The sequence below is a fragment of the Drosophila persimilis genome, unplaced genomic scaffold (assembly GCF_003286085.1).
Source record: "Drosophila persimilis strain 14011-0111.01,24,50 unplaced genomic scaffold, DperRS2 tig00000124-arrow-pilon, whole genome shotgun sequence".
Lineage (NCBI taxonomy): Eukaryota > Metazoa > Arthropoda > Insecta > Diptera > Drosophilidae > Drosophila > Drosophila persimilis.
The window spans coordinates 13,773,348-13,801,114 of record NW_020825294.1 but is presented as its reverse complement, the minus strand read 5'-3'; the positions used below and the strand labels follow the sequence as shown (position 1 = coordinate 13,801,114).

The window sequence follows — 27,767 nt, the reverse complement described above, 5'->3', positions numbered from 1 at the left end:
TCTCAGTCAGCTATTATGAGTTTCAAAATTCAGCCAAATGGTTTTGATACAAAAGCCATTCACGCAGGACAGAGTCCTGAACAATGGAAAAGCGCTTGCGTAATACCCCCAATATCATTAAGTACTACTTTTAAACAAGATGCGCCGGGGGAACACAGGGTAAGGAAATGTGATTACTTTTATTACCATGTTAATTTTCCAATAAATAAGCATGAATGCACATTAATATGAACTGGTATTCTGTATCTTTATACTTACATATATACATATGTATGTACATATATATTTATGTACATATGTATGTATGTCCAAATGGCACACGAATATGTGAAATGTTTTATTGGTAAACAGAAAAAGTTAAATATCCCTATGAATTGCAATTATTTACATACATATGTATACATATTACATTTCAATAAAAGTGTTCCAATGCGTTGGAATAGATATTGCCGTACATACATATGTATGTACATAAATACCTACATATGTATGTATGTACATATGTAAATTGTTACGATCCCGATCGGTCGAAATAAAAGTCGAAGTTTGTATAAGAATCGACGTATTAAATGTGTAAATTGTGTAGGTACATATGTACATATACATATTTATGTTGTTTCTGTAGACACATATGTTTGTACATAAGTACATATGTATTCGAACTCGACAGGCTACATGCATATCCATAGGTATAATTAAGTGTTTACTGATATTTACATCATTGGCCGCTGCGTTTAGCACTCTAAAAAAATGATATGTATATGCATGTAGGTATATTCGATTTGTGCGGAAAAAGGATGTGTGTAACGTCCAGAAGGATGCGTTTCCGACCCTATAAAGTACATATGTACATTGTATATGTATTCCTGATTAGCATCAATAACCGATTCTGTCTATCCGTATGGCCGTCGGTCCGTCTTGTTTGACGCCTAGTCACACTGAATCCAGTTCGTTTCAACCGTTTCCAAAACCCCTTCTGCCCCCACGAGCTTACTCATTCCCTCTCTTTCACAAACTCTTACTGGTGCGCTGGTGGTACAGTGTGCGCCCGCTGGCGGGGACCTGAGAAAATGTATACATACAGTAGGGAGCAGCCAAATTATTTCAATATTTCATATTACTATGATTGAAGTTGCTTTACATGGTAGCACGTTAGTCCTCTACAAAAAATTGAGGGTATTCTGTTCACAGAGGACTATTTAAAACTTCTGCAAGCCTAACTTCTTAATTTTCCGGAGAAATGTATCTATCCCGAATTTAAATAACTTTTTAAAAAGACAGGAATCCGAAGCAAATTGCGACAATTTTTCGAGAATGGCTGGTTAATTAAAAATCGCATCCCATCTCAAAGAACTCAAACCGAACTTAATACGATTGAAAACCTACATCAGCGAATTTTTACCCGAGGCGATCTCTGAGGACGTGTAGATGCGGAATGCAATCATATTTTTAGGAATTTGATAAAAAGCATTCCAAACCGTATTAAAAAAGTAATATCTAATATGGGTCTATGCACAAAATGTTAATATTATTATTTACATTAATTTTAATAAGAAGTGAGTATATGGGAGTTTTTTGGTTTTTATTTTTAATTTTTTGAAACACTTGGGCAGGTTTCGCCCCATTGTATACATACAGTGGCGAGCACGTGTGGATACATGTTTATCACTTTTCACTTTAAGCGCCTGTAAAATCTTTAAAAATCAATCAATACTTGTGATTTTTTTTTTTTTTAATTTATTAAGTTATTGAGAATGAAAAAAGACAACAATTTTAATTCAAAGAGATCCTTTTCCTTAAGAGATTTTAATTTGTTCGAAAAATGAGCATGTATCCACTTTTGCACGTTTCAAATTTTTTTACTTTAATAATTTTTTAAAAGTATTTGTTCCAAAGGGCCTTAGTTTTTATCATATTCCGAATAAGTATTGGCATACTCTCGACTAAATTTAGTAGGTGCTGGAAAGGTATCATGCGCCACTCCGACCTCACGCGCTCTCAAAGATTCGCCCAATCCCTTTGGTGCAGACTCGTACTTTTCCAATGTTTTTTAAACAGAGCCCATCGATTTTCAATGGGATTTAGATCTGGACTATTCAGCAGGCCACTGGATTAAGTGAAAACTCGAATTATTGGGATGATTTTTCACGAATTTAGCCGTGTGCGTCGGGCTACCGTCTGGCTGGAAAGTGATCTCGGATATGGGGAAGTCACATTTCTCTATAAAATTTGACAAAATGAGTTCCTAAATACTAAGATAATATTCTTTCTTCATTACTCCATCGATTTTAACCAATTGGAGAACGTCCCATGAGTGGACGCTCTGCGTACGATCGGCATGACACCGGCAGATAGCCAGAAAAAACCTGCCCTCTCTCACAAAAAGGGGCTGCGCATCTTATATTTACCGAGGAGCATAGGAACTGGACCAGGGATAATTTTAAGAAGGTAATTGGGTCAGATATACCAAAATAAACCGTTTTTAATCTGATCGAAATGAAAACTACTGATACCGCTCATGTGGAAAGCTAAAAAATCACAAACAAACAATAAAGCATGGACGAGGAAGCCTGACGGTGTAGGGCTGCTACACTTGGTGGAGCGTTAATTAATTGGTTAAAATCGATGGAGTAATGAAGAAAGAATATTATCTTAGTATTTAGGAACTCATTTTGTCAAATTTTATAGAGAAATGTGACTTCCCCATATCCGAGATCACTTTCCAGCCAGACGGTAGCCCGACGCACACGGCTAAATTCGTGAAAAATCGTCCCAATAATTCGAGTTTTCACTTAATCCAGTGGCCTGCTGAATAGTCCAGATCTAAATCCCATTGAAAATCGATGGGCTCTGTTTAAAAAACATTGGAAAAGTACGAGTCTGCACCAAAGGGATTGGGTGAGTCTTTGAGAGCGCGTGAGGTCGGAGTGGGGCATGATACCTTTCCAGCACCTACTAAATTTAGTCGAGAGTATGCCAATACTTATTCGGAATATGATAAAAACTAAGGCCCTTTGGAACAAATATTTTTAAAAAATTATTAAAGTAAAAAAATTTGAAACGTGCAAAAGTGGATACATGCTCATTTTTTGAACAAATTAAAATCTCTTAAGGAAAAGGATCTCTTTGAATTGAAATTGTTGTCTTTTTTTATTCTCAATAAATTAATGAATCTTTAAAAAAAAAATCACAAGGATTGATTGATTTTTAAAGATTTTACAGGCGCTTAAAGTGCAAAGTGATAAACATGTATCCACACGTGCTCGCCACTGTACATCGTCACTAATTGGGTGTTTTTGGCAAACATAGGATATTGAACAAAATGTTCATAAAAATAAATTTTTTTTTCATTTTATTCCACCCCAGCATTTTTGCGTTGGTGCCTGATAGCCAATGTCCTGTGAGGGAGTGCAAAAATCGCTGCGCATTTTTCGAGTTATTTGACATCGTAGCACTAATATCCACATATTGTCTATTAGCCGCTTTAATTGCTTTTTTATGATAAGCCTACAGGTGGCCATTGGTCATTGGCCAATATTATCCTTGCATTGGAGAAGGGGGATTATAGTGCCAAATCGGGCCATCTCGTCTGCTGTACAGTTGTCCTCAATGTCCTGATGCCCCGGGACCCATAAAAGCCAGATACAGATACATGTAGCAAATTGATGAACTATGACGTGAAGAGATTTACGGCAGTCTGCGCTTCCCTCCGCTGGGGGAGCTCGAGAGACAGACAGAGAGAGAGAGAGAAAAGAAAGAGAATGAGTAAGCGCGTTTCTACGCTGTGGTAGCCACTGAAATTTAATTTGTATCTTCTGACTATAATAATAATCTGATCTGATTCAGAATCAGCAGACAGGTAGAAATGGACATTCTCTCTTGTGTTTTCGTATCTTCAAAATTGTGGATACCACACATTTTCGTCCTTTACGGGGGCAAAAGAGGCGTGCAAAAATTTTGAAACAAACTTGTCTTTACCACAAATCGAATATACCCCTATACTCATTTTGAGTATCGGGTATAAATATAATTTCATTGTATAATACGGAAAGCTTACGCTGCAAGGGGTCAATTGATAGCTGTATTCATCAGCTTTTCAGTATTGGAATTTTATTTAAGCTTGGGTAACATATACAAAAATGCAAGGTTATCTCTGTAAAAACGTTAAAAAAATCAAATACAATTTTTTTTAGAATTTGTTAGAAAAAGTTTGTACATTTTTTCGGCTGCTGACTAGTGTAATTAGAATATTTTCGAACGCTTCGTCTAGCCTTGTTATTGTGTTAATATTGACCGCAAGATAACCTGTAAATTTTGTTGTTCATTTAACCCACAGGTTAAAAACGAAATATTAGTTGATAAACAATAATTTTGATACTCATTTTTATTCCCGGTACTTAAAGATTAAAGGAATTATTAGATTCTTGCAGATGTCCGACCCAATAAAGTATATTCGTATATTGCCATTTCTGTTTGTCCGTCTATTAATTTAGCCATTCTTTTGCATATAACAAAGATAGGCATACATAACTATGTAGATTTATATCATGACCTTTAAACACCGATCCTCCAAAAATATTACTTTCAACGCTTTAGAAAAATCAGGTGAGAAGCAGCAAACTAAAGAGGGAACTGTTTTATCGACCGAATGGACACGATAATGGGCACAGGAAAACGTACTGTCGTAGATGCAAGAAAGAGTAGAAACGGTTTAAGACATCTTGGACTTCTAAGAAACCGCCACCAAGCCCTTGGCCTACATACCGAAATACAACCTAACTTTAAGAAACACCTTAAGTCTTTTACGATATCTAAAAATGTATATATTAAATCCATTTTTAGGGATATGAGTATTCGAGGAGTGGTAATCCCACAAGGAACGTTTTGGAAACCTGTTTGGCTGCGCTTGACAATGCAAAGTATGGTCTAACATTTTCTTCTGGACTTGGAGCGACAACTGCAGTGCTAACAATGCTGAAGAGTGGAGATCACATAATTGTGGGCGATGATGTGTATGGTGGAACAAATCGACTTGTGAGGTAACATTACATTTACATATAGCTGCGGTCAAAATAATAGTAGTGCCCAGACAAGTTTTTCAGTTTTCCCTTTATAACAAGACTTGAAGGCACATTCACAAAAATTTTTAATTTTTATAGTAGTTTAGCTAATTACAGATTATAATAACAGAAAACAACTAAGGTAATTCCTCCAAATTTTTAGACCCAGGGGACCCCTCAAAACAAATGCATGTTCTTTGAGGCATAAGGTAGCTCATTTCGGTCAATATACTGGACAAATTGCGTAGTAAAAATATCTCGCTCAACCCATTATTGAGTATCCACCGTATTTTACAGTTTTGCAATTCTATTTTGGGGAAAATTCAAGATCTACAAAAAAAAAAAAAAAATTAACTCTAACTTCGCCGATTGCAGGTTTTACTAAACAACCACCTCGACTTATTACTTTCCTTCTGAAGTGAACATTTTAATTATTTCGCGCTTTTCGCGCCATGCTCCATGAAAGCTACACCAAATAACAAAAAAAACAAAAACTATAAAAGCTTAAGACTGTTAAATAAACCATTCAAGTATTATTTAACACTAAAAACCATGCAAAAAATGTAGTTGATTTCATAATTTAAAAAACTTTTTGTATTCCTACTATTATTTTGACCACATCAAAATGTTGATGTCTTTCAAAACAGGAATTAAAAACGAAGGGGAGCGTTGTGAGTCGCTGCTACGGCCGCGACTCTACATTCATACCCAATACTCAATCAGGCTCCTCTCCGCCAGAGGGCGCACGACGAAAAGTCTCTGAGAGAGGGACAGAAAATAAGTAAGCACGTAGACGGCGTTGCGTAGCCACTGCAAATTGATTTGTTGCTTTTGGCTATAACAATAATCCGATTTGATCCAGGTTCGGAAGTCTGAAAGATTCTCTATAGTACTGTTTAGTTTTTTCGTATCTTCAAAACCGTGGATGGCACACATTTTTTTCCTTTGTGGGTGCAGGATGGGACGGGGCGAAATTTTGAAATACACTTGTAACAGTGCAATATCACAGGACTGTGGATACCAAATTTGGTTGCTCTAGCTCGTATAGTCCCTGAGAACTAGTCGTCAAACCACAAGCTATAACGACTCGGCTATTAATGATCAAGAATATATCTACGGAAACTGACCATTATTATAGCCAGATAAAATAAATAAAATTGCAGCGGCTGCGCAACCCATTTGACGCGCGTAAAAAAAACCCTTCCAATTATTACACCATAAATGAGCAGCAATGAACATCTTATAATCAGAATAAATAACTGAAGTCATTAAATAGGCAATATGTTTCAGACACGTAGCCTCACGCTTGGGAATATCTGCTACTTTTGTGGATCCAACAAACTTGGAAAGTGTTAAAGCTGCAATTCAACCTGTTACAAAGGTATGTATATTCACTGCTATGATGTTAGGATATACTTTAGTAAAATGGCTATATGTGCACTGCTTTGAATGACGTCTTTTTTCAACGCGTATTTTCTTGATTTATTTTGTATTTTTATTTTGTTATCTGTTAATAAGTACAAAACAAAAAGGCATAAACAAATTCAATATCAATTGTTTTAATAACAAAAAAAACGAGGGGGAACGTTGTGAGTTGTTACGGACACCGCAACTCTACAGTTATACCCGATACTAAGTCAGTATGGCTCTCCTCCGGCAGACGCCGCTAATATTAAACGACACGACAAAGAGTGCGTGTGAGAGAGACAGAAAATCAGTCTGAGCGTGACGTCGGGCGCTGCGTAGCCAGTGCAAATTGATTTGTTCCCTTTGGCTATAAAAATGATCTGATCTGATCCAGATTCAGCAACCTGATAGATATGATCATTATCTATGATTCTGCGTTTTTAGTTTTCTCGTATCTTCAAAATTGTGGATGCCACAGATTTTCGTCCTTTGTGGGGGCGGAAGTGGGCGGGGCGAAGTTTTGAAATATTTTTGTAGCAGTGACATATCACAGAAGTCTGGATCCAAAACATCGTTGCTCTAGCTCTTATAGTCTTTGAGCACTAGGCGCTGAAGGGGACGGACAGACGGACAGACAGACAGACAGACATGGCTCAATCGACTCGGCTATTGATGCTGATCAAGAATATATATACTTTATGGGGTCGGAAACGATTCCTTCTGGACGTTACACACATCCACTTTCACCACAAATCTAATATACCCCAATACTCATTTTGAGTATCGGGTATAAAAATAGTTTTATATGTTTGACATAGAAAATGGCTATAACAGCAAAATATATTTTGTATGGAAAAAAATTTCCTAAGAGCAAGTTTTTGGGAAATGAACTCTCTTAATAATTAATGCAGTTGAACTTATGGTCCTGAAGTTTATTTAGCCTACTGTGCATTGAGCCTGCCAAGTTTTGTAGAGTTAATAACTCTATCCTATTCCATTCTGCAACGATCGCTTTTTAATTCTTTTAAGGTTTTGTACTGGATATTGAACATATTGGAGACTTTAGCACTAAAGGCAGCCCATATCATAAGCGATCCATCACCATGGTTTGGCTTGTAGCAAGTTGCCCGTGGATGACGCGGGTCTCTCCAATATATATATGATAGACATCTGAATTGTCTAAAATCAATTTTTTTCATCACTAAAAATTCAATTTTATAATTCGTGGTGCCAGAACTTGTGTTTTTCAAAAGGACATCATTATGACGTTTAGTTAAGCGGTGTTTGCCCACTTTCTTTTGATATGTGAGGTTACAATTTTCGTTCAAAAATGGGCTCACACGTTGCCTGGGGATTGTCAACCCGAGTTCTGCCTTGATTTTGCACATATATGTTTTCAACGTAGAGCGCGACTTTGATCTCTGATGGTACCACAAATGTGGTTTAAAGAACACGAAAATTTGTAATAACTGAGCACAACAATAAGAGATAAGAACTGCATAGTCAAACCAAACAAGCATCTATTACTGTTTAAGAAAAATTTAAAATAATTCATAGCCATTTTACACAGTATACTCACATATTTTTTTTTGTGTGTCCTTTACGCAATAAAAACAAATTAACAGCTAAATTTTAACGCACCTGGCAGTAAATTCAGTCTAACCAAAATTGGTATTTAAATATTAGACTGGATACTGTCTATACTGAATATGCAATTATGTTGCTATTTGCCAAAACTTTATCTGGAGTAACACCCAGATGTGGTATGAACCATCGCGGGAGTGTTGAGGTGGTTGTAAAAGTCCCCGAGAATCGAGGTGTTTTTAGCATAGGCGAGCAGTTCCTGTGGCGTCCTTTTGGAGGCATCGACCAGTAATGCCAGCACTGGCGCGCCCAGGTATCTCCTCCTAGCCCTTGAGAGAGCCGGACAGTTGCAGATGAGATGTTCCAGGGTTTCGATAGCCCCAGGGTCATCGCATCTCCTACAACTGTCTCTGTTGGTGATGCCAAGCTTTGCTGCATGTGCAGCTGCCAGGCAATGACCTGTTAGTATTCCCACTAACAATCTGCAGTCCTTTCGTGGTAGGTGCAGTAGGTAGTGGCTAAGTTTTTCATTGCGTTCCTTGCACATAAGTTTCGAGGTTCTGCAGGTGGTGGTACTCCTCCACCTGCTTTCGGTTTGTGATCTAGCCTGCTTCTCTAGATCGCTTTGCAGCGTTCTAAGGGAGACAGGCACGTTCTCGGTTCTCCTATTCTGCAGCCCGACGCCTTCCTTAGCTAGTACGTCCGCCGCCTCGTTTCTTTCGATGCCCTGGTGGCTGGGAACCCAATAGATCCGCACTGACTTTGTCGTGCTTAGGGTATCTAGTGCCTCTTTGCTCGCCAAGACACTTCTGGAACTGACCACGGACGCCTGCATGGATCTGATTGCCGCTTGACTGTCGACGAATAGATTGACCCCGTCGTGTGCTCGCTCTATAAGCTGAGCGACCTCTGCTGCTTTCCGCATGGCGAAAACTTTCGCCTGAAATATGCTGCATCGGTCCGGTAGCTTATACGACAGCCTTATCTCAGGGTCTGTGCAGAATAAGCCCGCTCCTACTCCTCCGTCCATCTTGGAGCCGTCTGTATATACACTAATGGCCAAAAAAATGAGTATATCGGTGTCGAGCTAGTTTGTTATGGAATAGCTCGGATTTTTTCGTAAATGTATGGATGCCAATTGTTTATATTTGGAAAGGTTACAGTCTTGCCAAATATTTAAATCAAAAAATAAAGTGGGGAACCATCTTTATAAAATTCTATGCTTAAATTTATGCTGAATGGGCATTTTTGGTCTGGCCAAAATAATAAGTACACTGGTGTTATTTATAAATTTTAAAGGATTTGATAAGGATTTGGTCACAGGATTGTTGGTTTTTATTGAGTTCTTTCATATTTATTATTTACATGAGAGTTAAAAAAAATTCTTTAGTTAGGCCGTACTGCTGAAGAAAAGAAGTTTTCTATAAGTCTTGGACGATCGATATTTTTGCTTCAGAATACTTTAAAATCTAAAGTGCTTATTGAAAATCGAGGATGGAAGAAGAAATCTTTACAAACAACGGACACCCGCATCATTAGTCTTGCAAAAAAGGATCAGTTCATGTCTTCCAAGGCTAAATATGCTCAAAGTGGGAAAGAAAAATCAGGTCTGATGGTTCGTCGAAGACTTCGACTTACTCCGAGTAAAAAATGTGAAGATGAGGCAAAAAGTCGTTGATAATCATTTGGCATGGTCTGGTTCAGATGAGTCTTAAAAGTTAAATATTTTTGATAATGACTCCAGAAGATGTATACAACGACCCAAAGGCAAAGAATTCGACTTCCGGTACACAAAGAACGGAGGCCGATGTATAGGTATCTAAGGCTATTTTTCTTGGCATGGCGTTGACCCGATACATCGCATAACTGATCATATGATCCGATTCGGGTATAAAAACCTATTGACATTATACAACCTTATGCTGAGGAAAACATGCGCTTGAGATGGGTTTTTCTACCGGAAAATGACCCAAAGCACACCTCAAAGGTGGTCAAGGCTTGGTTTACGGGAAAAAATGTAAGCGTTATGGCTTGGCTAAGTCAGTCTCCTGACTTAAACTGATTTGAAAACCTTTGGCGTAACTTGAAACGTCGAATTGGTAAAAATCGTTTTCGAAAAGAAAAATAATTTTGGAGAATTTGTGCAAAAACCGTGGTATGAGATTCCAGTGGAGACTTGCCGCAAACTTTTTGCTAGTATGCCAAGAAGAATGGCCGAAGTCATCAAAAATAAGTGTGGCTATATAGGATACTAGTAAAGGATAATAAATTATAAGAAAAAAGTGGACAAATTTTGATACGCTTTTAGTTTTTCGCTGTAGAGAATTGCTGTACTTATTATTTTGGACAGCCCTTGATTATGTTTTTAAGGTTTAATCGGTCATAAAATATATATTTGAAATGAAAAATGCTTATGATAAACATTTTTATAGTCTATTGTAGGTTAGCAAACTAAAAGTAAATTTGATTTTTTAGAAAAGTTTTATAGGACACGAAAGAAAGCTCATAAGCGTGTACTTATTATTTTGGCCAGTAGTGTATGTTGAGGTGCTTAACAATGGTCCCTTCCCTTTTTCCAGTCTTCGGGTCTCAGAGATAAGATAGTTTTGATGTCGGGGAAAGTTTGGGGGATCATCTGGTCATGTCCCTGCCAATTAAACTGTGCCCGTATCATTGTGATAAGGCGCTGTGCTGCCTTTCCCGCAATCAGGCGAGCGTGAATGTCCAGGGGGTCGATTCCGAGTACAGTTTCGTTGTTGGGGTTGACCTCAGCGCCCCTGTAATACAGAGCAGAGCCTGTCGCTGAGTCTTTTCCATAAGCTTATGGTATGTCTTCTTTTCAGTAGCTTGCCACCACACTAAGGCTACATACAGCAGAGTTGGTCGCACCACCGAGATGTAGATCCAGTGCATTAGAGCAGGTGACAGGCGCCATGTGCTGCTGAGCACCTTCTTGGATGCATAAAGCGCAATGGTGGCCATCTTCACCCTTTTCACTACATTGGGTCTCCATGCTAGCTTTCTGTCCAGTACTGTGCTTAGGTATTTCACATGTGTTTTTTGAGTCAGCCTAGTTTGGTCAATTTTTTGGGGTTCCATATCGGTACCTTGTACCTCTTGGTAAAGAGGATGAGGTCCGTCTTGTCCGCGTTGATACTGAGTCCTACCTCTTCCGCCCACTCACGTATCTCCCTGAGTGTACGTTCCTTAAGGATCTGAGGGTCGATGGACATACACCCGTGATAAGAATGCTTATATCATCTGCATAGGCTGTTATCTTTGGGGCCTTACTTTCAAATGTCTTGATGAGGTCGTCGACCACCATATTCCACAGTAGTGGCGGCAGGACTCCACCCTGAGGTCTGCCTCTGTGTGCCGTCTTAACCATGGAAGCGGTGCCCCACTCCGATTGCACCCGTCTACAACTTAGGAGGTTTTTGATCCAAACGTTGATTGCTGGGTGTATGTTATTCGCTTCTAGGCGACTTGTCATTGCGGTTGTGGCCACGTTCTTAAATGCTCCGGAGATGTCCGGAGATGTGTAATCCAACAACTTTTCTAGTGTTTTTAGTATAAAGGAGGTAAGGCTTATCGGTCTGTAATCCTTGGGACTCACATGGCTGCACTTTCCTGCCTTTGGGCGGAAGACAACTATCGAGGTTCTCCATTGGATAGGGATACGAAGGTTGCTATTTATATTTCGGGAATGGGCAATACTAAAGCCAATACGTAAAATCTGGCAACGCCATAATAAACTTAGTCATTTTTTAGCATATATGTACGTACAACGTTTTTATGTACAATTGGTTTTTGTTTTGTTCACGATCAGTTAAAAAAATCAATTTGGCAAAAAAATGGAAATTTCCCGAGAGGGTTTTCGTTGGATTATTTTTCACAACTTTCGACGTGGATTATCCCAACAAGAATGTGTTGATGAACTTAGTTCTTTATATGCCGAGAAAGCACCATCAAAAACGACAGTTTATCGCTGGTTTGCATAGTTTAATAGTGGTCGTAGTTCAGTCGCTGACGAATTCCGTGAAGGTCGCCCAAAATCGGTTGTTGTGCCACAAAACATCGATGGTGTGCGTGAACTGATAGTGCAAGATCGACATGTGACATATCGTGAGATAGAGGCATCCTTGCACATTAGTTCCATTTCAATACATTCCATTTAACATGAACACTTAGTTGTAAAAAAGGTTTGCTCTCGTTGGATACCCCATAACTTATCAATCGCTCAAAAAAAGGCTCGCGTCGATTGGAGTAAGGAAATGCTTAAAAAGTTCGACCGAAGTGCTTCAAAAGATGTTTATAAAATCGTGACAGGTGATGAATCATGGATATATGCGTATGAGCCGGAAACTAAACAGCAATCAACCGTGTGGGTGTTTCAAGATGAGCAAAATCCCACAAAAGTTGTTCGAGCACGAAGCACTTCGAAGCAAATGGTCGCCTGTTTCTTCGGGAGAATGGGTCATGTGACCACTGTTCCGCTAGAGAAACGTAGGACTGTCAATTCTGAGTGGTACACGACCATTTGTTTGCCGGAGGTCTTCGGAGAAATTCGCAAAACCAACTGCCGAGCACGAATCATTCTCCATCATGACAATGCGAGCTCGCACACATCTCGACAAACAGGTGAATTTTTAAGCAGTCAAAACGTCGAATTGATGACTCATCCTCCCTACAGTCGTGACTTGGCACCCAATGACTTTTTTTATTCCCTAACATAAAAAAAAACTGCGTGGTCAACGTTTTACGAGCGCCGAAGAAGCAGTTGAAGAGTTTAAAAACCATGTTTTTGGAGGTGTCTCAAGAGGAGTGGAAAAACTGCTATTACCAATGGTTCAAGCGAATGCAAAAGTGTATTGATCATCGGGGGGATTATTTTGAAAAACAATAAAACCATTTTCATTTAAAAATTGTTGTTCTTATTTCCTATTCCCGAAATATAAATAGCAACCCTCGTATAGCCCGTACTTGGGCATGCTGAGGATACTGCGAAGAGCCATGGGGTGATCACCTCTTTGGTCAACTGCATCAAGGCTGGGAATATCCCGTCCAGTCCTGGAGCTTTTATGGCCGCGAAGGAGTCCAGCCCAGTGGATTCTCTTAGTGGTTAACATACCTGTTGGGTGGTGCTGTTTCTCCGTTTCCAGGTCCTGATGCTCCTTGGCGTCAGTGACCCTGGTGCATCCAGGGAAGTGCGCCTCCATTAGTGCTGTTAGGGCTTCTTTACTGCCTTCTGTCCACTGTCCGTTATCTAGTTTTAGTTTGTCTGTACTGTGGGCTGCTTTGAAAGCAGCTTCCGGAGCCTAGCGGTTTCGTGCACTTTCTCGATATTGGAGCAGAAGTTCCTCCACGAGTTCCTTTGTGCCTTACGTATTTCCTTCTTGTAGCTCCTAAGTAGGATTTTATATTCCTCATTGACAATCTCTTCGTTCGCTTGTTTAAAGATCTTGAAGAATTCCTTGAGGTTGTTCCTTTGGAGAGAGAGATCTCGGTTCCACCAGAGTGGCTTGGACCTCTTCTTCGTTCTCGAAGGTTTGCACGCTGCGTGGTAGGCGTTCAGTAGCTCGTTGGATAGGATCTTTAGGGATTTCTCTATATCCTCCGCAGAATTAACTGAGCCCGGATTCGCGAGCTTCGAAGCAACTGTCTTTTTAAACTTTACCCATTTGGTGTTCCGGGGGTTTCTGTAAATTGTTATCTTCGAAGAGTGTTCGAATTCGCACTTGAACTGGATGTACTTATAGTCTGAGAAGGATGGTCTTTCGAGGACTCTCCAGTCAGATATCAGAGTACTCTTTCCCGGGACGAAAGTTAGGTCTAGCACGTTTGACGAGGTGGGACCTAAGAAGGTGTGTTCCTCCCCGACGTTTGCTACGTCTAAGTTGGTGGATAAGATAAAGTCTAGGAGTGACTCACCTCTATCGTTGATGTTGGGGCTTCACCACACATTGTGATGGGCGTTGGCGTCTGCGCCAATGAGGAGTTGGAGATTTCTGGAGCCGGCTTCCGTCACCAGACTCCTAAGTTCTTCCGGTGGAGCGGGCCTGTCGTGTGCCATGTAGCAGGAAGCTGCCATTAGGCGCTTTTCCTCGCTCTCCAGCATCACCACCGTCAGGTCATCCGTGCTGTAATGAGACATAAGATGAGAATGGATTCCCTTCCATACGAGTACGGCGGTTCTGTTCCTGCTTACCGATGTTGAGTAGAGAAGGTTGTAATTTGAGGACTTTAGTCCGGCCACTGAGTTGCCTGACGAAATCCACGGCTCCTGGACTAAAGCTATGTCGGCGGGCCCTTGCTCCATGGCAATGAGGAGCTCCGCCGACGCTATTTTGTTCTTATGGAGGTTGAGCTGCAGCACCCTTAGCGTCATGGATGGCTAACTCAACAACAAACGACGGGTTGACTATGATTGTCAGGTCACCGTCCTCCTCTTCCTCCGAGTCGTCCAGCGCAAGACCCTGGGCGGCCTCCACTATGGTCTCGACCTCGCCTGCCAGGAGGCTGTGCGCATCTTTGTCCCCGGGGTGGCGCTTTTTCAATCGTAGGTATACGCTACCTACGCCCCACGCCATCTTCTCGAACTTAGGATACAAGACAGAAGATACTGTCTCCTTGCTGATCTCGAGGATAACATGCTGGCCCCCCTCGTTGCGTAGTGGGCTACTCGCATACAGCACCTTCCAGTCAGCCGTTGGCACGTCCGGATTTGGCCTTTGCAGCAGCTTCAGTGCTCGTTCCCCCTGGGCAGCAATGGGGAAGAGCACCTTCGCCTTTGGTATGGACAGGATCAGCTCCCTGTCTACCACCTCCAGCTTGACCCCTCCCACAGAGCTTCCAGTAGGGGCACCTTCTGCACCAGCCACTGCCGCGTTGGGTCGTCGTTGCAAATTGAGGATCTTGACCCCGTTCAGCCATCCCGCTCCATCAAACGTGAGCATGGGAGCGCTGGGGTCCTCCTCCATTCGCGTGGACAGTGATTCAACGAGCTGCGCGTGGACTAACTTCCACTACGCCGCCGTCATCTTCCCGTTCTCGTCGCTGCGGTCGATCAAGGCCACAATGAGATGTCTCTTGGACACTTCGCTCGTGGCTTTTTGTCTCGGCTTTCTTGCCTTCGGCTGGGGGGTGGCCGCCTTGGTCCCGCGTTGCCGCTTGCTCGCCGGAGTGTCTTTGGCAGCACTCTCGATCGAGCGTTGCCTCTTGGTGGCCAACATCTTCTCCACATTGTTGGCGAATCCACCGTTTGCTGCCTTCATCTGGGGCAGCTGCGCGTAGTGTTCGTGACCCTCCTGGACCCGTTGCTCAGCCCAAGCTAGCTTAGACTTCTACTCTTGGGAGATATCCGCCTTGCCCTGGAGCCGGCTCAGTAACTTGAGGGCCGCCATATACTGAGCTTTTGCCTTCATCCCTTCCCTGGAACGCTTCGGAGCGGAGAAGGCTTTCTTCTTCTGTTTTGCTGATGGATAGCACGCTCTCCGCGTCCGAGTCTGTGTCGACAGCGGCACCCGCGCGGCTCACCCTGCATCGCGTCGTGGCAGTAGTAATACAACTGACATGGCCTGCTCCCGCCGTGTCCGAGGTGTGACCGCTGGCGACACGCAGAGAGGATTGCTCCTCCCTGTGCCCGCCGGTGGTAGCAGTCACGCTTTCCACCGACATCCCAACCCGTGTTCGCTCCTTTTCAGCCTCCATATTTGGCCCGAAGGTCCATACCGATTAATGTTTTTCGGGGGGACCACCCCCTAGCGTTTTATGCCTGTCCGCCAGGCACCTCTAGCCATGGCCTTGGTTCAGTTCCCCCGACTTTAGATCGGGAAGACTATGGACCATAGCCTTAGCTAGACACTGCATTACCCCGGGCAGGGCAAGCGACAGTGCATTATCCTCGCCCGGGATAATGCAGTGTCCATTGCCCTGCCGGCACCTTCGTGGAGGGTTCAGCTAGAGGATTTTTGCCAGCCGCGCAGCGCATTAAGTGCATTAAATCATATAGCTGTTATAGGAAATTTGTATATATTTTTTTATAACATTCTCCTAATTTAATACACTTCTCAAGTCAATTAATTTCTGTCGGCCAAGCGCAACTTTAAGCACAGATAAAAGTCGGCACCAAAAGTCTGATTTATTTCGCGTAAACATTGCCAAGAGAACTGCGATCTTGATCAAAAGTGAGCAAACGCCGAAAGCTTTCCCATGTTCAATTTTTTGTTCAAAATATGGCAAACGCGGACTTTTGACATCTTCGGGTCACAGTTTTTGGCCACCCCGGCGAGACACGTCCTTCTAAGCTCGTACGTCCACGCTTAAATTCAGCAGCCCAGAACTTCACAGTTGCAAATGACGGGGAAGAGTCCCCATAGTAACCGTCCAACTCGGCTTTAAATTGTCTAGGTAATACCTTAAAAATCAAATATCTTATGACAGCACAATATTCATCTTTTCCCATTTTCAAATCGAATTGTTTAATCGATTTTTCAACGATAATATAATTTCGATAACTATAATAATATGGCTGACATTTTTGTGGGAACACATTAAAAGATGCCTAATCACAGTACCAAAGTTTGGTTAATGTAGGAAGTAGACTACCCACATTTCCGAGCGTGCAAGTTCATCACCTCAGAGGAAGTTATACAAAAAAACAATTCCAAGAATAATACTAAGTTTATTTCAACGGATTCTGTACAGCTTTCAGATGGTTACACTATGGAACAGCATTAAAAATTTGGCATCAAACCAAATATTTCTGATAGAATTAGGGGTCCAAAAATGTAAAATATATTCATATTTTTACACTTGGAGTGTTTTTCTTTCCTGAGAAAATTGTAATGTTTTGTCACTTTCTTTTGGACGTAAACTGGCTTTTTCACACCTTTTCTATTCAGCTTTAAGCTCGAACTATCTCTTGGGCTATCTCGGTTTCAAAGTCCAGCATGTTAACCTTATCGATCCTTGTATCGGTTTCTGTCTGGACTCCGCGTCGATCTTTCTCTTGACATTTTTTTGTTCGATGTGAAAATCTTGCTCACAAACCCGTTTTCCCTTACGGGCAATTCCATATTGCTATTTCTCAGAACTCTTTCATTGAATGTACAACCATAACGGATCAAAAATTCCACTACGATTAAGATGTCGTCCATGGGATCAGCTACAGCAAAGTTGTGCTCTAAATTTGCTTTCGAAATTTCAAGCTTCTGTGTAGCTGAAGCTGTAGTCGTATCCAAAGTAGAGGCTCAACCTTTCCTTTAAGTAAGCCAGCTCTAATTATTAAATGAGAAGCACATGTGTCCAAAGTCAACACACATTCGTTTCCATGTACTATGCCTCTGATAGTGAGATTGACACATCTCGAGTCCCTGAGTTGCTCTGGAGATAAGTTCTGCTCCCTATGAAGCTCCAGATGATTACCATTATTCACCGCAGTCCGTACAAGATGCGCTTTCTGCGATGGACGGCTTATTAAGAGCAAAGCTTCAGAAGTCGGCGTTTGAATGACTGCTGCTTCGATCGTCCTTCTTTGCATCAAAACCATTGCGCAACGCGTTTCTTTATCCCTGACACCGACGATAAAACCATTAGTCTAGAATCTTACCAGAAAATCGGCTTGGCCAGGAGAAACGCCTACCGTTGTAACCTCCTTCAGGCTGTGAAATTGCCGTATGTGGTCACCTCCATATCCATACGCTTAACAGCGTCATAGTCATCACTTAATTATCACTTCCAATTGACGGATACGATCTTCGACACGATATTTCGAATTTCGTCGTCCATATATCGCCACGTCTGTGTTAATCATCCTATATCATCTGTTTCACATCTGCTTGGTTCTTCCTTTGCAACAGCACCTAAAAAAGTTCTAAAAATGTTTATTTTGGTACAAAACAGTAAAATAGAAAGTTGTGTCCCGATTCAAGAATATTTATAGGTGTAGCCTTGAGCTTAATGTTGAAAAGTACGCTATTCCTATAGCAGCTACACCAAATATCGCTCTAATAGATTTATATTTTCTTATGATTTAGAATAAGAAAATATAATCCCGTCCCAAAAATAAGTACCACTCCACTTTTTCTTATATTGACAGAACAACTACTGAAATAAATTTTAAAGGAGTCGGCGAATTTGATTAACTTTAAAAAACTTGTCTTAATAACAGGTCAAATACAGCAGCCTAGAGACTGAGTGGTGTTCCTTGGAAAAGAGTTGAGCGTGGCGCGAGCAATAATGCAAAGAGTCTGCGATCTGGACGCTGAACATAATCACAAGCTCTCGGTGCAAGAAACCATATTTTCAATACGTCAACGTATGTAAATATAACTTCAGCGCCTACCACTAAGGATATTTACCGCACTGAAAAAGGTGCTGACCCTTCAGCACCTTGCATTAAACTCTCCGGCTCCCGTTTATGTCAACGAGAAAGAAGAGGAACTACCGAGTAGTTCACGCAAGGTACAAACGTCAAACGGCTGCACCTTAACCATTATCTATAGATTTTCAGCTATGATACCTTAAACGAAGCATAGTTAATGTATGTAAACAAAAAAAAACGAGGGGGAACGTTGTGAGTTGCTGCGGACACCGCAACTCTACAGTTATACCCGATACTAAGTCAGTATGGCTCTCCTCCGGCAGCGCCGCTAATATTAAACGACACGACAAAGAGTGCGTGCGAGAGAGACAGAAAATCAGTCTGAGCGTGACGTCGGGCGCTGCGTAGCCAATGCAAATTGATTTGTTCCTTTTGGCTACAAAAATTATCTGATCTGATCCAGATTCAGCAATCTGATAGATATGGTCATTATCTATGATTCTGCATTTTTAGTTTTCTCAAATCTGTAATATTGTGGATGCAACAGATTTTCGTCCTTTGTGTGGGCGGAAGGGGGTGGGGCGAAATTTTGAGATATACGTTTTATAGTGAGATCTAACAGAAGTGCGGATACCAAATTTGGTTACTCTAGCTTTAATAGTCTCTGAGATTTGTGAATATCCCAAGATTTGCATTCTTTGCGGGGGCGGAAGGGGGTGTGGCGAAATTTTGAAACCAACTCGTCTCGGTCCGATATATTAGGAGTGTGGATACCAAATTCGGTTGCTCTAGCTTTTATGGTCTCTGAGATCTAGGCGCTAATGTTTTACTCTAAGCAAAGCCGCCTATGCTACGTGTGTGTTAGAGAGAGGGCGAGAAAAAATGAAATTGTTTTCTTGATGCTGACTATAATAATAATACGATCCAATTCAGATTCTGCAGTCTAAAAGATATGGTCATTCTCTACGATTCTGCGTTTTTGGTTTTCTCGTATCTTTAAAATTGTGGATGCCACAGATTTTCGCCCTTTGTGGGGGCGGAAGTGGGCGGGGCAAAGTTTTGAAATATTTTTGTAGCAGTGACATATCACAGAAGTCTGGATCCAAAACATCGTTGCTCTGGCTCTTATAGTCTTTGAGCATTAGGCGCTGAAGGGGACGGACAGACGGACAGACGGACGGACGGACAGACGGACAGACAGACATGGCTCAATCGACTCGGCTATTGATGCTGATCAAGAATATATATACTTTATGGGGTCGGAAACGATTCCTTCTGGACGTTACACACATCCACTTTTACCACAAATCTAATATACCCCAATACTCATTTTGAGTATCGGGTATAAAAAGAGGGGGAACGTTGTGAGTGGCTGCGGCGACCGCAAATTAATTTGTTCTTTTTGGCTATAAAAATGTTCCGACCTGATCCAGATTCAGCAATCTTATAGATACGGTCATTCTCTATGATTGTGCGTTTTTAGTTTTCTCGTATCTTCAATATTGTGGATGCATCAGATTTTCGTCTTTTCTGTGGGCGGAAGGGGGTGGGGCGAAATTTTGAAACTAACTCGTCAAGGTCCGATATCACAGAAGTGTGGATCAAAAATTTGGTTGCTCTAGCTCTTATAGTATCTGCGATCTATAGGCAAAGCCGACCATAAAACCTGTGTGTTAGAGAGAGACAGAGCGAGAGAGAGTGAGATTGTTTTCTTGATTCTGGCTATAATAATTATACGATCTGGTTCAGATTTTGCATTCTAGAAGATATAGTCATCCTCTACGATTCGGTATTTTCTGTTTTCTCTTATCTTTGAAATTGTAGATGGCACAGATTTTCGCCCTTTGTGGGGGCGGAAGTAAGCGGTGCGGGTATAGGTTAGTTTAGGTTGAGGCGGCTCTCTCGGAGCGCGTCACACTTAGGCCGGTTTCGGCCCGTTGTGATACCGCATAGGATCATTCCTTCCTGCGTTGTGAGAGTTCCTGTATGCAATTATCCCATCCAGATGGTCTCACAAAGTTCGCTATCTTCCTGGGACATAGTTTGGACATTTCTGAAATGTCGTGTAGAAAGGCTGAGCCCAAGTGCTGTAGCCTTCTTCTGCTGAGAGCTGGGCAGGAGAAGAACAGGTGTTCCACTGTCTCCTCCTCTTCGTCGTCTCTACAGCTGCGACAAAAATCGTTATGTGGGGCCCCCAGTCTGTTAGCGTGGGTGCCTATTAGCCAGTGTCCCGTGAGGGAGCGTATGACTACGCTGCACCTTTTCCTGCTTAGCTTGCAGAGCTCGGAGGTGCGCTTCTTGTCCATGGTCAGCCATGTTTGCCGAGTTATGCGCCATCGTGGCACTATTTGCCACATATCGTTTGTTATTCGCTTGTATTGCTCTTTTATAATAAGCTTACAGGTGGCCATTGGCATACAGATATCCTCCTTGTCTTGGAGAAGAGGATTGTAGTGCCAGATCTGGCCAGCTCGTCCGCTATACAGTTGCCCTCGATGTCCTGGTGGCCCGGGACCCAAATCAGGCTAATAATAATAATATCGGGTATAAAAACACACAAAAAAATGTTTTTGTTCGACGTTTCCTGGGCTAAAAAAAAATACCGCAAGTAAATTGATCAGTTTTACATTTGAAAGCTTAATATTTACCAGATGGTAAGCTAAAGCTAAAAAGTGATTAACTTTCGGAACCGATCCCAAAACAATTACAGTTCAAAGTAATCAGTACTCGCCTAATTTTTTGTCATTTCAGTTTGACATAAATGAATAATTTTATTTATCCTGTCATTTAAATGCGTTGCAAACATGAAACTTAAACTTAGTGTGTTCAATTGTGTTACAGGAATTTTTAAATCTGGCAAAGAGCGTAAATGCTCTGCGCGAAATACGCTGTGCGCTTGCTAACACGAGCGTAAGCTTTGAAAGAGGGCAGATGTAATAGTTAAACCAAACTATGACTCATAATTATCAATATGCTTATTGCAGTATTGGTAAACGACAGGAATGCAAAAATTGACGATGTTTAAAATTAAAAATTGGACCTGGAACCTGGAAAGGTATTTCGGTCTGGTTTTACAAGTTTTCTTTTTCTGAGGGATTTTAAAATTGTAGGGAAAGCAAATCCTGTAACGAAATGTCCGCAATTGCCAGTTGCTCTGGACTTTTAAATAATTATATGATCGGGTCCGTTAAGAACTATATTATTTTATTATTATTATTTTATTTACATTTTTTTGGATTTTCCATTCACCTATTTTGATCTTTCGTTATTATTTTTATTTTTTTTTTAGCTGATATGGATTGAATCTCCGACCAATCCTTTAATTAAAGTTGCGGATATAAAAGAAATAGCAACTATATGCCACGACATCAGAGATGATTTAATTTTAGCCGTGGACAATACGTTTCTGACATCATATTTCCAAAGGCCTCTTGAATTGGGTGCTGATTTGGTATGTTATTCACTTACCAAATACATGAATGGGCATACTGATGTGGTAATGGGTGGAATCACCATGAATTGTGATAATCTCTATGACAGTCTGAAGTTTTTGCAAAATGGTATGTCCACAACTTAAAGAAAAATTGCTTGTAATACGTATAATATAATCTTATTCTCAGCTGTTGGTATAGTTCCCTCGCCATTCGACTGCTACCAAGTAAATCGTAGTCTTAAAACTCTTTCACTCCGAATGAAGCAACATCAACACAACGCCATTAAAATAGCTAAATTTCTGGAAGCACATGAGTTTGTAGATAAGGTACTGCATCCTGCTTTACCTTCACACCCTCAGCACCAAGTCGCGCTTAAACAGACCTACGGGTATAGCGGAGTGTTCTCTTTTTATATAAAAGGAGAATTAAAGCACTCTACTGCCTTTTTAAAAGCTCTAAAGCTTTTTACATTAGCTGAGAGTCTCGGAGGATACGAAAGCTTGGCCGAATTACCGTAAGTAGTACGTACTAAGTACGAATTACCAATACTGTACCCTAAAAGGGTAGGTAAAAAAACATAGCTGGTATTAACGCAATTAACATTTGTAATGCACTTTTCATCTGGAAGATCTCATTGGTCGTTTTTAGAATTACTGCTAGTATCCGCGCATAAAAAGCTTGGTTCACTTTAAGATAATGTAATCAGACAGGCACCAATTTTCACTTACTATGGCGGATTACGCTTTCAACCAAAATGCTCCCGTTTCCAAAAATGTTTGATATCGTTATGTTTCATTTTCTAATCGATTCTGGCAAACAAAAACGGCTCACCTGGCTTTATTTTTCCCATTGCTTGCTTTGAAGCATAGGATGTAAAAAAAGTCCGCCATTAAAGAAGATAAAGACATCTTAAATGCATCACCTGTGTACTTAAAATGTTTGAAGACTGTAACAGCATCTATATTGACAATTATAATTGCTCATGGTCACAAATGAATTTGTTGAACGTATATTATTGAAATAAAAAGAAAAAACTGAAATATATGAATCAAATGTGGCGAGAAACAGCTGTGAAATCCGTTCACTTTTCATTAAGTCGAGGAAAATGTTTTTGTTTTGAAAATGTGAAAACAGGAGCACCAGCTTATGTGATTTCGAGATTAAATAGAAAATTTTTTGTAAAAGTAAAACCGCAGCCTGGCTGAATATTTGGTTTTAGAAAAGCGGTCTTATGTCTTATAATATCGGCCAGGCTCCGTCTTACACTTTCACAAAAGTTTTCTGATTGAAATTACATAAATTTGAAAGCGTTTTACACCCCCAAGATTTCTTCGTTTTCAAAACGAAAACATTTTCGTTGACCAAATGAAAAGTAAACGACTTATACAAAAACGAGGGGGAACGTTGTAAGTTCTGCGGACACCGCAACTCTACATTTATACCCGATGCTTAGTCAGTATGGCTCTCCTCCGGCAGACGCCGCTAATATTAAACGACACGACAAAAGGTGCGAAATTCTGAGATATACGTTTTATAGTGAGATCTAAGAAGTGCGGATACCAAATTTGGTTACTCTAGCCTTAATAGTCTCTGAGATTTGTGGATGCCCCAGATTTTCGTCCTTTGCGGGGGCGGAAGGGGGTGTGGCGAAATTTGGACACGAAACGGTCAAGGTCCGATATCACAGGAGTATGGATACCAAATTTGGTTGCTCTGGCTCTTATAGGTTCTGAGATCCTTGAACTCATATTTTACAATTGGCAAAACCGACAATGAAACCTGTGTGTTAGAGAGAGACAGAGCGAGAAAGAATAAAATTGGTTTCTTGATTCTGGCTATAATAATTATACGATCCAATTCAGATTCTGCAGTCTATAACATATGGTCATTCTCTACGATTCTGCGTTTTTGGTTTTCTCATATCTCTAAAATGGTGGATGGCACAGATTTTCGTCCTTTGTGGGGGCGGAAGTGGGCGGGGCGAAGTTTTGAAATATTTTTGTAGCAGTGACATATCACAGAAGTCTGGATCCAAAACATCGTTGCTCTAGCTCTTATAGTCTTTGAGCACTAGGCGCTGAAGGGGACGGACAGACGGACAGACGGACGGACGGACAGACGGACATGGCTCAATCGACTCGGCTATTGATGCTGATCAAGAATATATATACTTTATGGGGTCGGAAACGATTCCTTCTGGACGTTACACACATCCACTTTTACCACAAATCTAATATACCCCAATACTCATTTTGAGTATCTGGTATAAAAAGAAACTTAATTGCAAAAGGAATTAACTAGATGACTTATTGCTGCATTAAAACAAACTTGACACCTATATCAGGGTAATTTAACTTGTGCTTAGCTTAGGTTAGGTTAACGCGTTAGCCTGGAAGGGGGGATAAAAAACCAGCGCCCCCAAGCTCACTTGGACCTATAAGAGGTCCATTGTGTTGCCGCATGGGCTTGTGCCCTTTTCGTTGCCTGAACCGTGAGAGCAGACTACTGCAGGTTAAGGGCAGTCCCATTCGGAGGCTATGATGAATTTGGACAAGGTCTCTGGTTTGATATCGGATAGGTCCGAAATGTCCGTGTCCAACAATCCGAAGACGACGATTTCCAAGAGCCGGGCAGTGGCAGAAGAAGGGGGGACTGATTCCTCCTCTTCCTAGTCGCGACAACTCCTGCAGAAGTCGTTATGAGGGATTGACAGTCTAGAGGCGTGAGTGCCTAACTGCCAGTGTCCCGGGATTGCTCGGGTGACTGTAAAACTGATAGTAAAACTTTAATAGCTGCTTGGCTGTGGTGGGGACTCATGGAGAACACTACAGAGGTAGTCAGAGTACCGATTTAATAAGACCATCTGAGTGGTCAGAAGGTAACTGAAAAGGTACTCACCCCTTTCGTTTGTGTCAGTGCTTCCCCACTGGCTCTGATGTGCGTTGGCGTCGCACCCCACAACTAGGCTGATGTCCTTGGCCGCACAGTCTGCGATTAAAGCCCGGAGAGGCGCGTGTGGAGGGGTGTCTGGCTGATCATGCCCCATGTATGCGGAGCAGATCCTCAGTGAGCGCTCCTGGCCTTTGAGGCTCACTGCGGTGTGGTCTTCATTGTGGAAATTTGGGAGCAAAAATAAGTGCAACTCTCTTTTTGCAAGAATGTAGGTACGAGTTTTACCTACGGTTTCAGCTACGTATTGCTTGTAGTCTAAAGTCCTCAGACCGGAGACCCTGTTTCCGAGGATCCAGGGCTCCTGAATGAGGACTATGTCGGCTCCACCCTTGGCCAGGTGAAGCAATAGAGCAGCGCATGCTGCCTTACAATGGTGAAGGTTTATCTGCAGGAGCGTCAATGACATTCCTGAGGCTTACCTCCACCATTTTAGTTTCTAGATCGCTGTCAGGGAACTCCGGCTCCACCCCGACAACGATGTGGCTGAGACCTCTGGCTAGGTCGCTCTCACCGAATGTGTAATCATCCAAGATGTCGTCCGACATCATGGACGCCGCATCCGACGCCGGGTTGTCTTACTCGCACGAGGGCCCCTCTTTCGGGATCTTCGGCAGCTCCGGGTCTGGCTCGACCTCCGCTTGCCTGCCCTTGCGATCCGACTTATAGGTTGTTATGGTGACCTTTTTGTACCCGTAGTCGACCACACCGTCCGTTTTGGCGAGGGGCTCTAGCAACTCGTCATTTAGGACGAGGATAATCTGGCGCCTCTGCCCCTGGATGTCCTCTGCCTTGGCAACCTTCCAATCGGCTGTAGCAAGGTGGGGGTTGTAGACCTGCAGTAACCTGAGGATCTTCTCAGGATCTGCAGGCTTAGTCGTCACCCATGCTCTGGCTCTCGGTCGACTGGGGCCATCTTCCCATTTCACGGCCTCCAGCTTGGCCCCTGGGTAGACCTCCACGAGGGCATCTACCGCCTTCATGTAGAGGGCCGCAGAGCGAGCTTCTTGGCAGGCAATGGCTTTCACCTTGCCTTAATGCCACCCTGCGTCCTCACACTTTGGCGGTGGTCCGCCATTCTCCTCCAGTTCTTGTAGGAAATGGTCCTGAAGCTCGTTTTCCACTAGATGCCACTTGTCCCGAGGGACATGGCCGTCCTCGGCGCCCCTGTCCAGGACGCCGATTAGGGTCTTGCCTCTCGCCACCTCAGCGAACGATCGGTTGTTGAGGTGGGTTTTCACCCGCTTGGCTTGCTGGGCTTGGTCTGTCTGAGTAGCGGGGTCCTCCGCTAAGCGTTGTTGTTTATTGGGGGCCTTGGCTGATCAAGCGGCATGGTTAAGGTGGCCACCAGACTCTGCTCAACTCCATCGGTTGACGACCTGTAGTTGGGGTCCTCGTTGGCGAGGATAAAAGGCCGCTCGTCTCCTGTCCTAGCACGACAGCTTGCCTCCCCGTAGTGCAGAGACGCAGGCCGCCGGGGCTCCCATGGGATCTTCGGTCCCGGAGCGCTTACCAGCCGCGATTACGCTCTGCTTAGCACCCACACCGGTACGCGATTCGCCCTTGGATCCACCAGACTTGGAACGACCCGATTGGCTTTTCGGGCCCCCCCTCGCTCAGGCTGCTTCTTGAAGACGGTGGTCCGACTGAGTCTCCTTCCCCGTCTTTCTTAGACCTGGTTTCCCAGGCGTTGATGTAGAGGAATGGTCTTGTCCATCCTACTATAAAAACAGTACCGAGCTCCCTTGCAATGTTTTTGTTTTTAATATTTGAGCACCCTCTCGGCCATGCATCCTTCGGCATATAACAGCCACCTTCACGGGAAAAGTGTAGTTGCACCCTCACCGGTGTGTACAGTTACGGCAGGTGACGGCTCGCTCGCAACCGTCCTTATCCTCGGGGTGTGGGGCACAAACAAAAATACAGGGCAAGCCCTACCCCGTCATCCGTTTAACCCCCTGTAGCACCCGATGGCTGACGGCCTAACTTGTGCTTTCTTTATACATAACAACAGTTTTCGTTTTGGTGCAAAAACAGCCGATTTGGTTGGCAAGAAATAAATGTTCCCACATAACAGAACAAATTTCCATGTAACAGCTCAGACTGTGCTTGTAGCATGCGCTTAACAGAACATCTGGGTGAGCACAGCTGTTTCCCGCCCCATTTTATTCAGAGTTAAAAATGTAAGTGCAGCAAATTAATTTTGTATTCTAAAATTACCGCTTTGTTCTTTATATCCAGGGGAAGGCATAAGTCGTCTTTCTCCACAATCATTTTGAAAGTTTGTTGTCGATCCAAAATGACTTCACAAATCTGAAATCTTGACCATTGGCAGTTTAATTTTCAATTTGCATGCTGTTACTCACAGTTCGTCAGACATGTTAGATACTCAAGTGTTGCATCTAAGATGTCTAGATCTTAGATCTGCCGTCGTTTTGCTTTAAAACAAGCAATTGAAAAAATAAAAGGCTGTATTTTTACACAGCAGCCAGGTCAGCCAGAAACGATTAAAGATGAAACATATCCAAAAATATAGGAAAACTGGAGCACCTTAAAACGAAAAGGAAACGTTTTAGCTGAAAACGTAATCCGCAAAAGTAAGGGAACAACGGAGCCTGCCTGAATATATGTCTTATAAACGTAACTAACTGTAGTTTCAGATAGTGAACTGAGAGAAATTGAGAATTAGTCGTTTTAGTCTCCTATACTTATTCGTAAACATTTTCAACAATCAATAACAATCATCTTTCAGGTTCTCATTTGTACCGTCGCTCCAAAATAATATCTTGAATAATTTCGTACCTACTCTATATATTCATTTCTTAGATCCATAATGACGCATGCATCTGTTCCAATTGAAGACAGGAAATCCTTAGGAATCTCTGATGCGCTTATACGGCTTTCGGTTGGTCTTGAGGATTCCGATGATTTGATAAATGACTTGAGTCTTGCACTTGAAATTGCTTCAAAAATATAATTCGCAGAAATGAATACTACTTCGCACATATA

General features: G+C 42.1%; 1 protein-coding gene across 1 annotated transcript; it reads left to right on the top strand.

The window, feature by feature from the left end:
- Positions 1 to 27,767, top strand: LOC6603118 (cystathionine gamma-lyase). The gene is made up of 6 exons (XM_002028100.2): positions 1 to 159; positions 4,843 to 5,039; positions 6,351 to 6,441; positions 21,665 to 21,935; positions 21,996 to 22,323; positions 27,585 to 27,767. The coding sequence occupies exons 1-6, from the start codon at positions 16 to 18 to the stop codon at positions 27,733 to 27,735; spliced, it is 1,182 nt and encodes a 393-aa protein (XP_002028136.2). The 5' UTR covers positions 1 to 15; the 3' UTR covers positions 27,736 to 27,767.

What these genes read in the sequence shown, in the direction of transcription:
- LOC6603118 (XM_002028100.2), top strand. Translation starts at nt 16, where the DNA reads ATGAGTTTCAAAATTCAGCCAAATGGTTTTGATACAAAAGCCATTCAC. An exon ending in GGAACAAATCGACTTGTGAG is followed by an intron (nt 5,040 to 6,350) that starts GTAACATTACAT and finishes AATATGTTTCAG; the next exon opens with ACACGTAGCCTCACGCTTGG. An exon ending in TCTGAAGTTTTTGCAAAATG is followed by an intron (nt 21,936 to 21,995) that starts GTATGTCCACAA and finishes TCTTATTCTCAG; the next exon opens with CTGTTGGTATAGTTCCCTCG.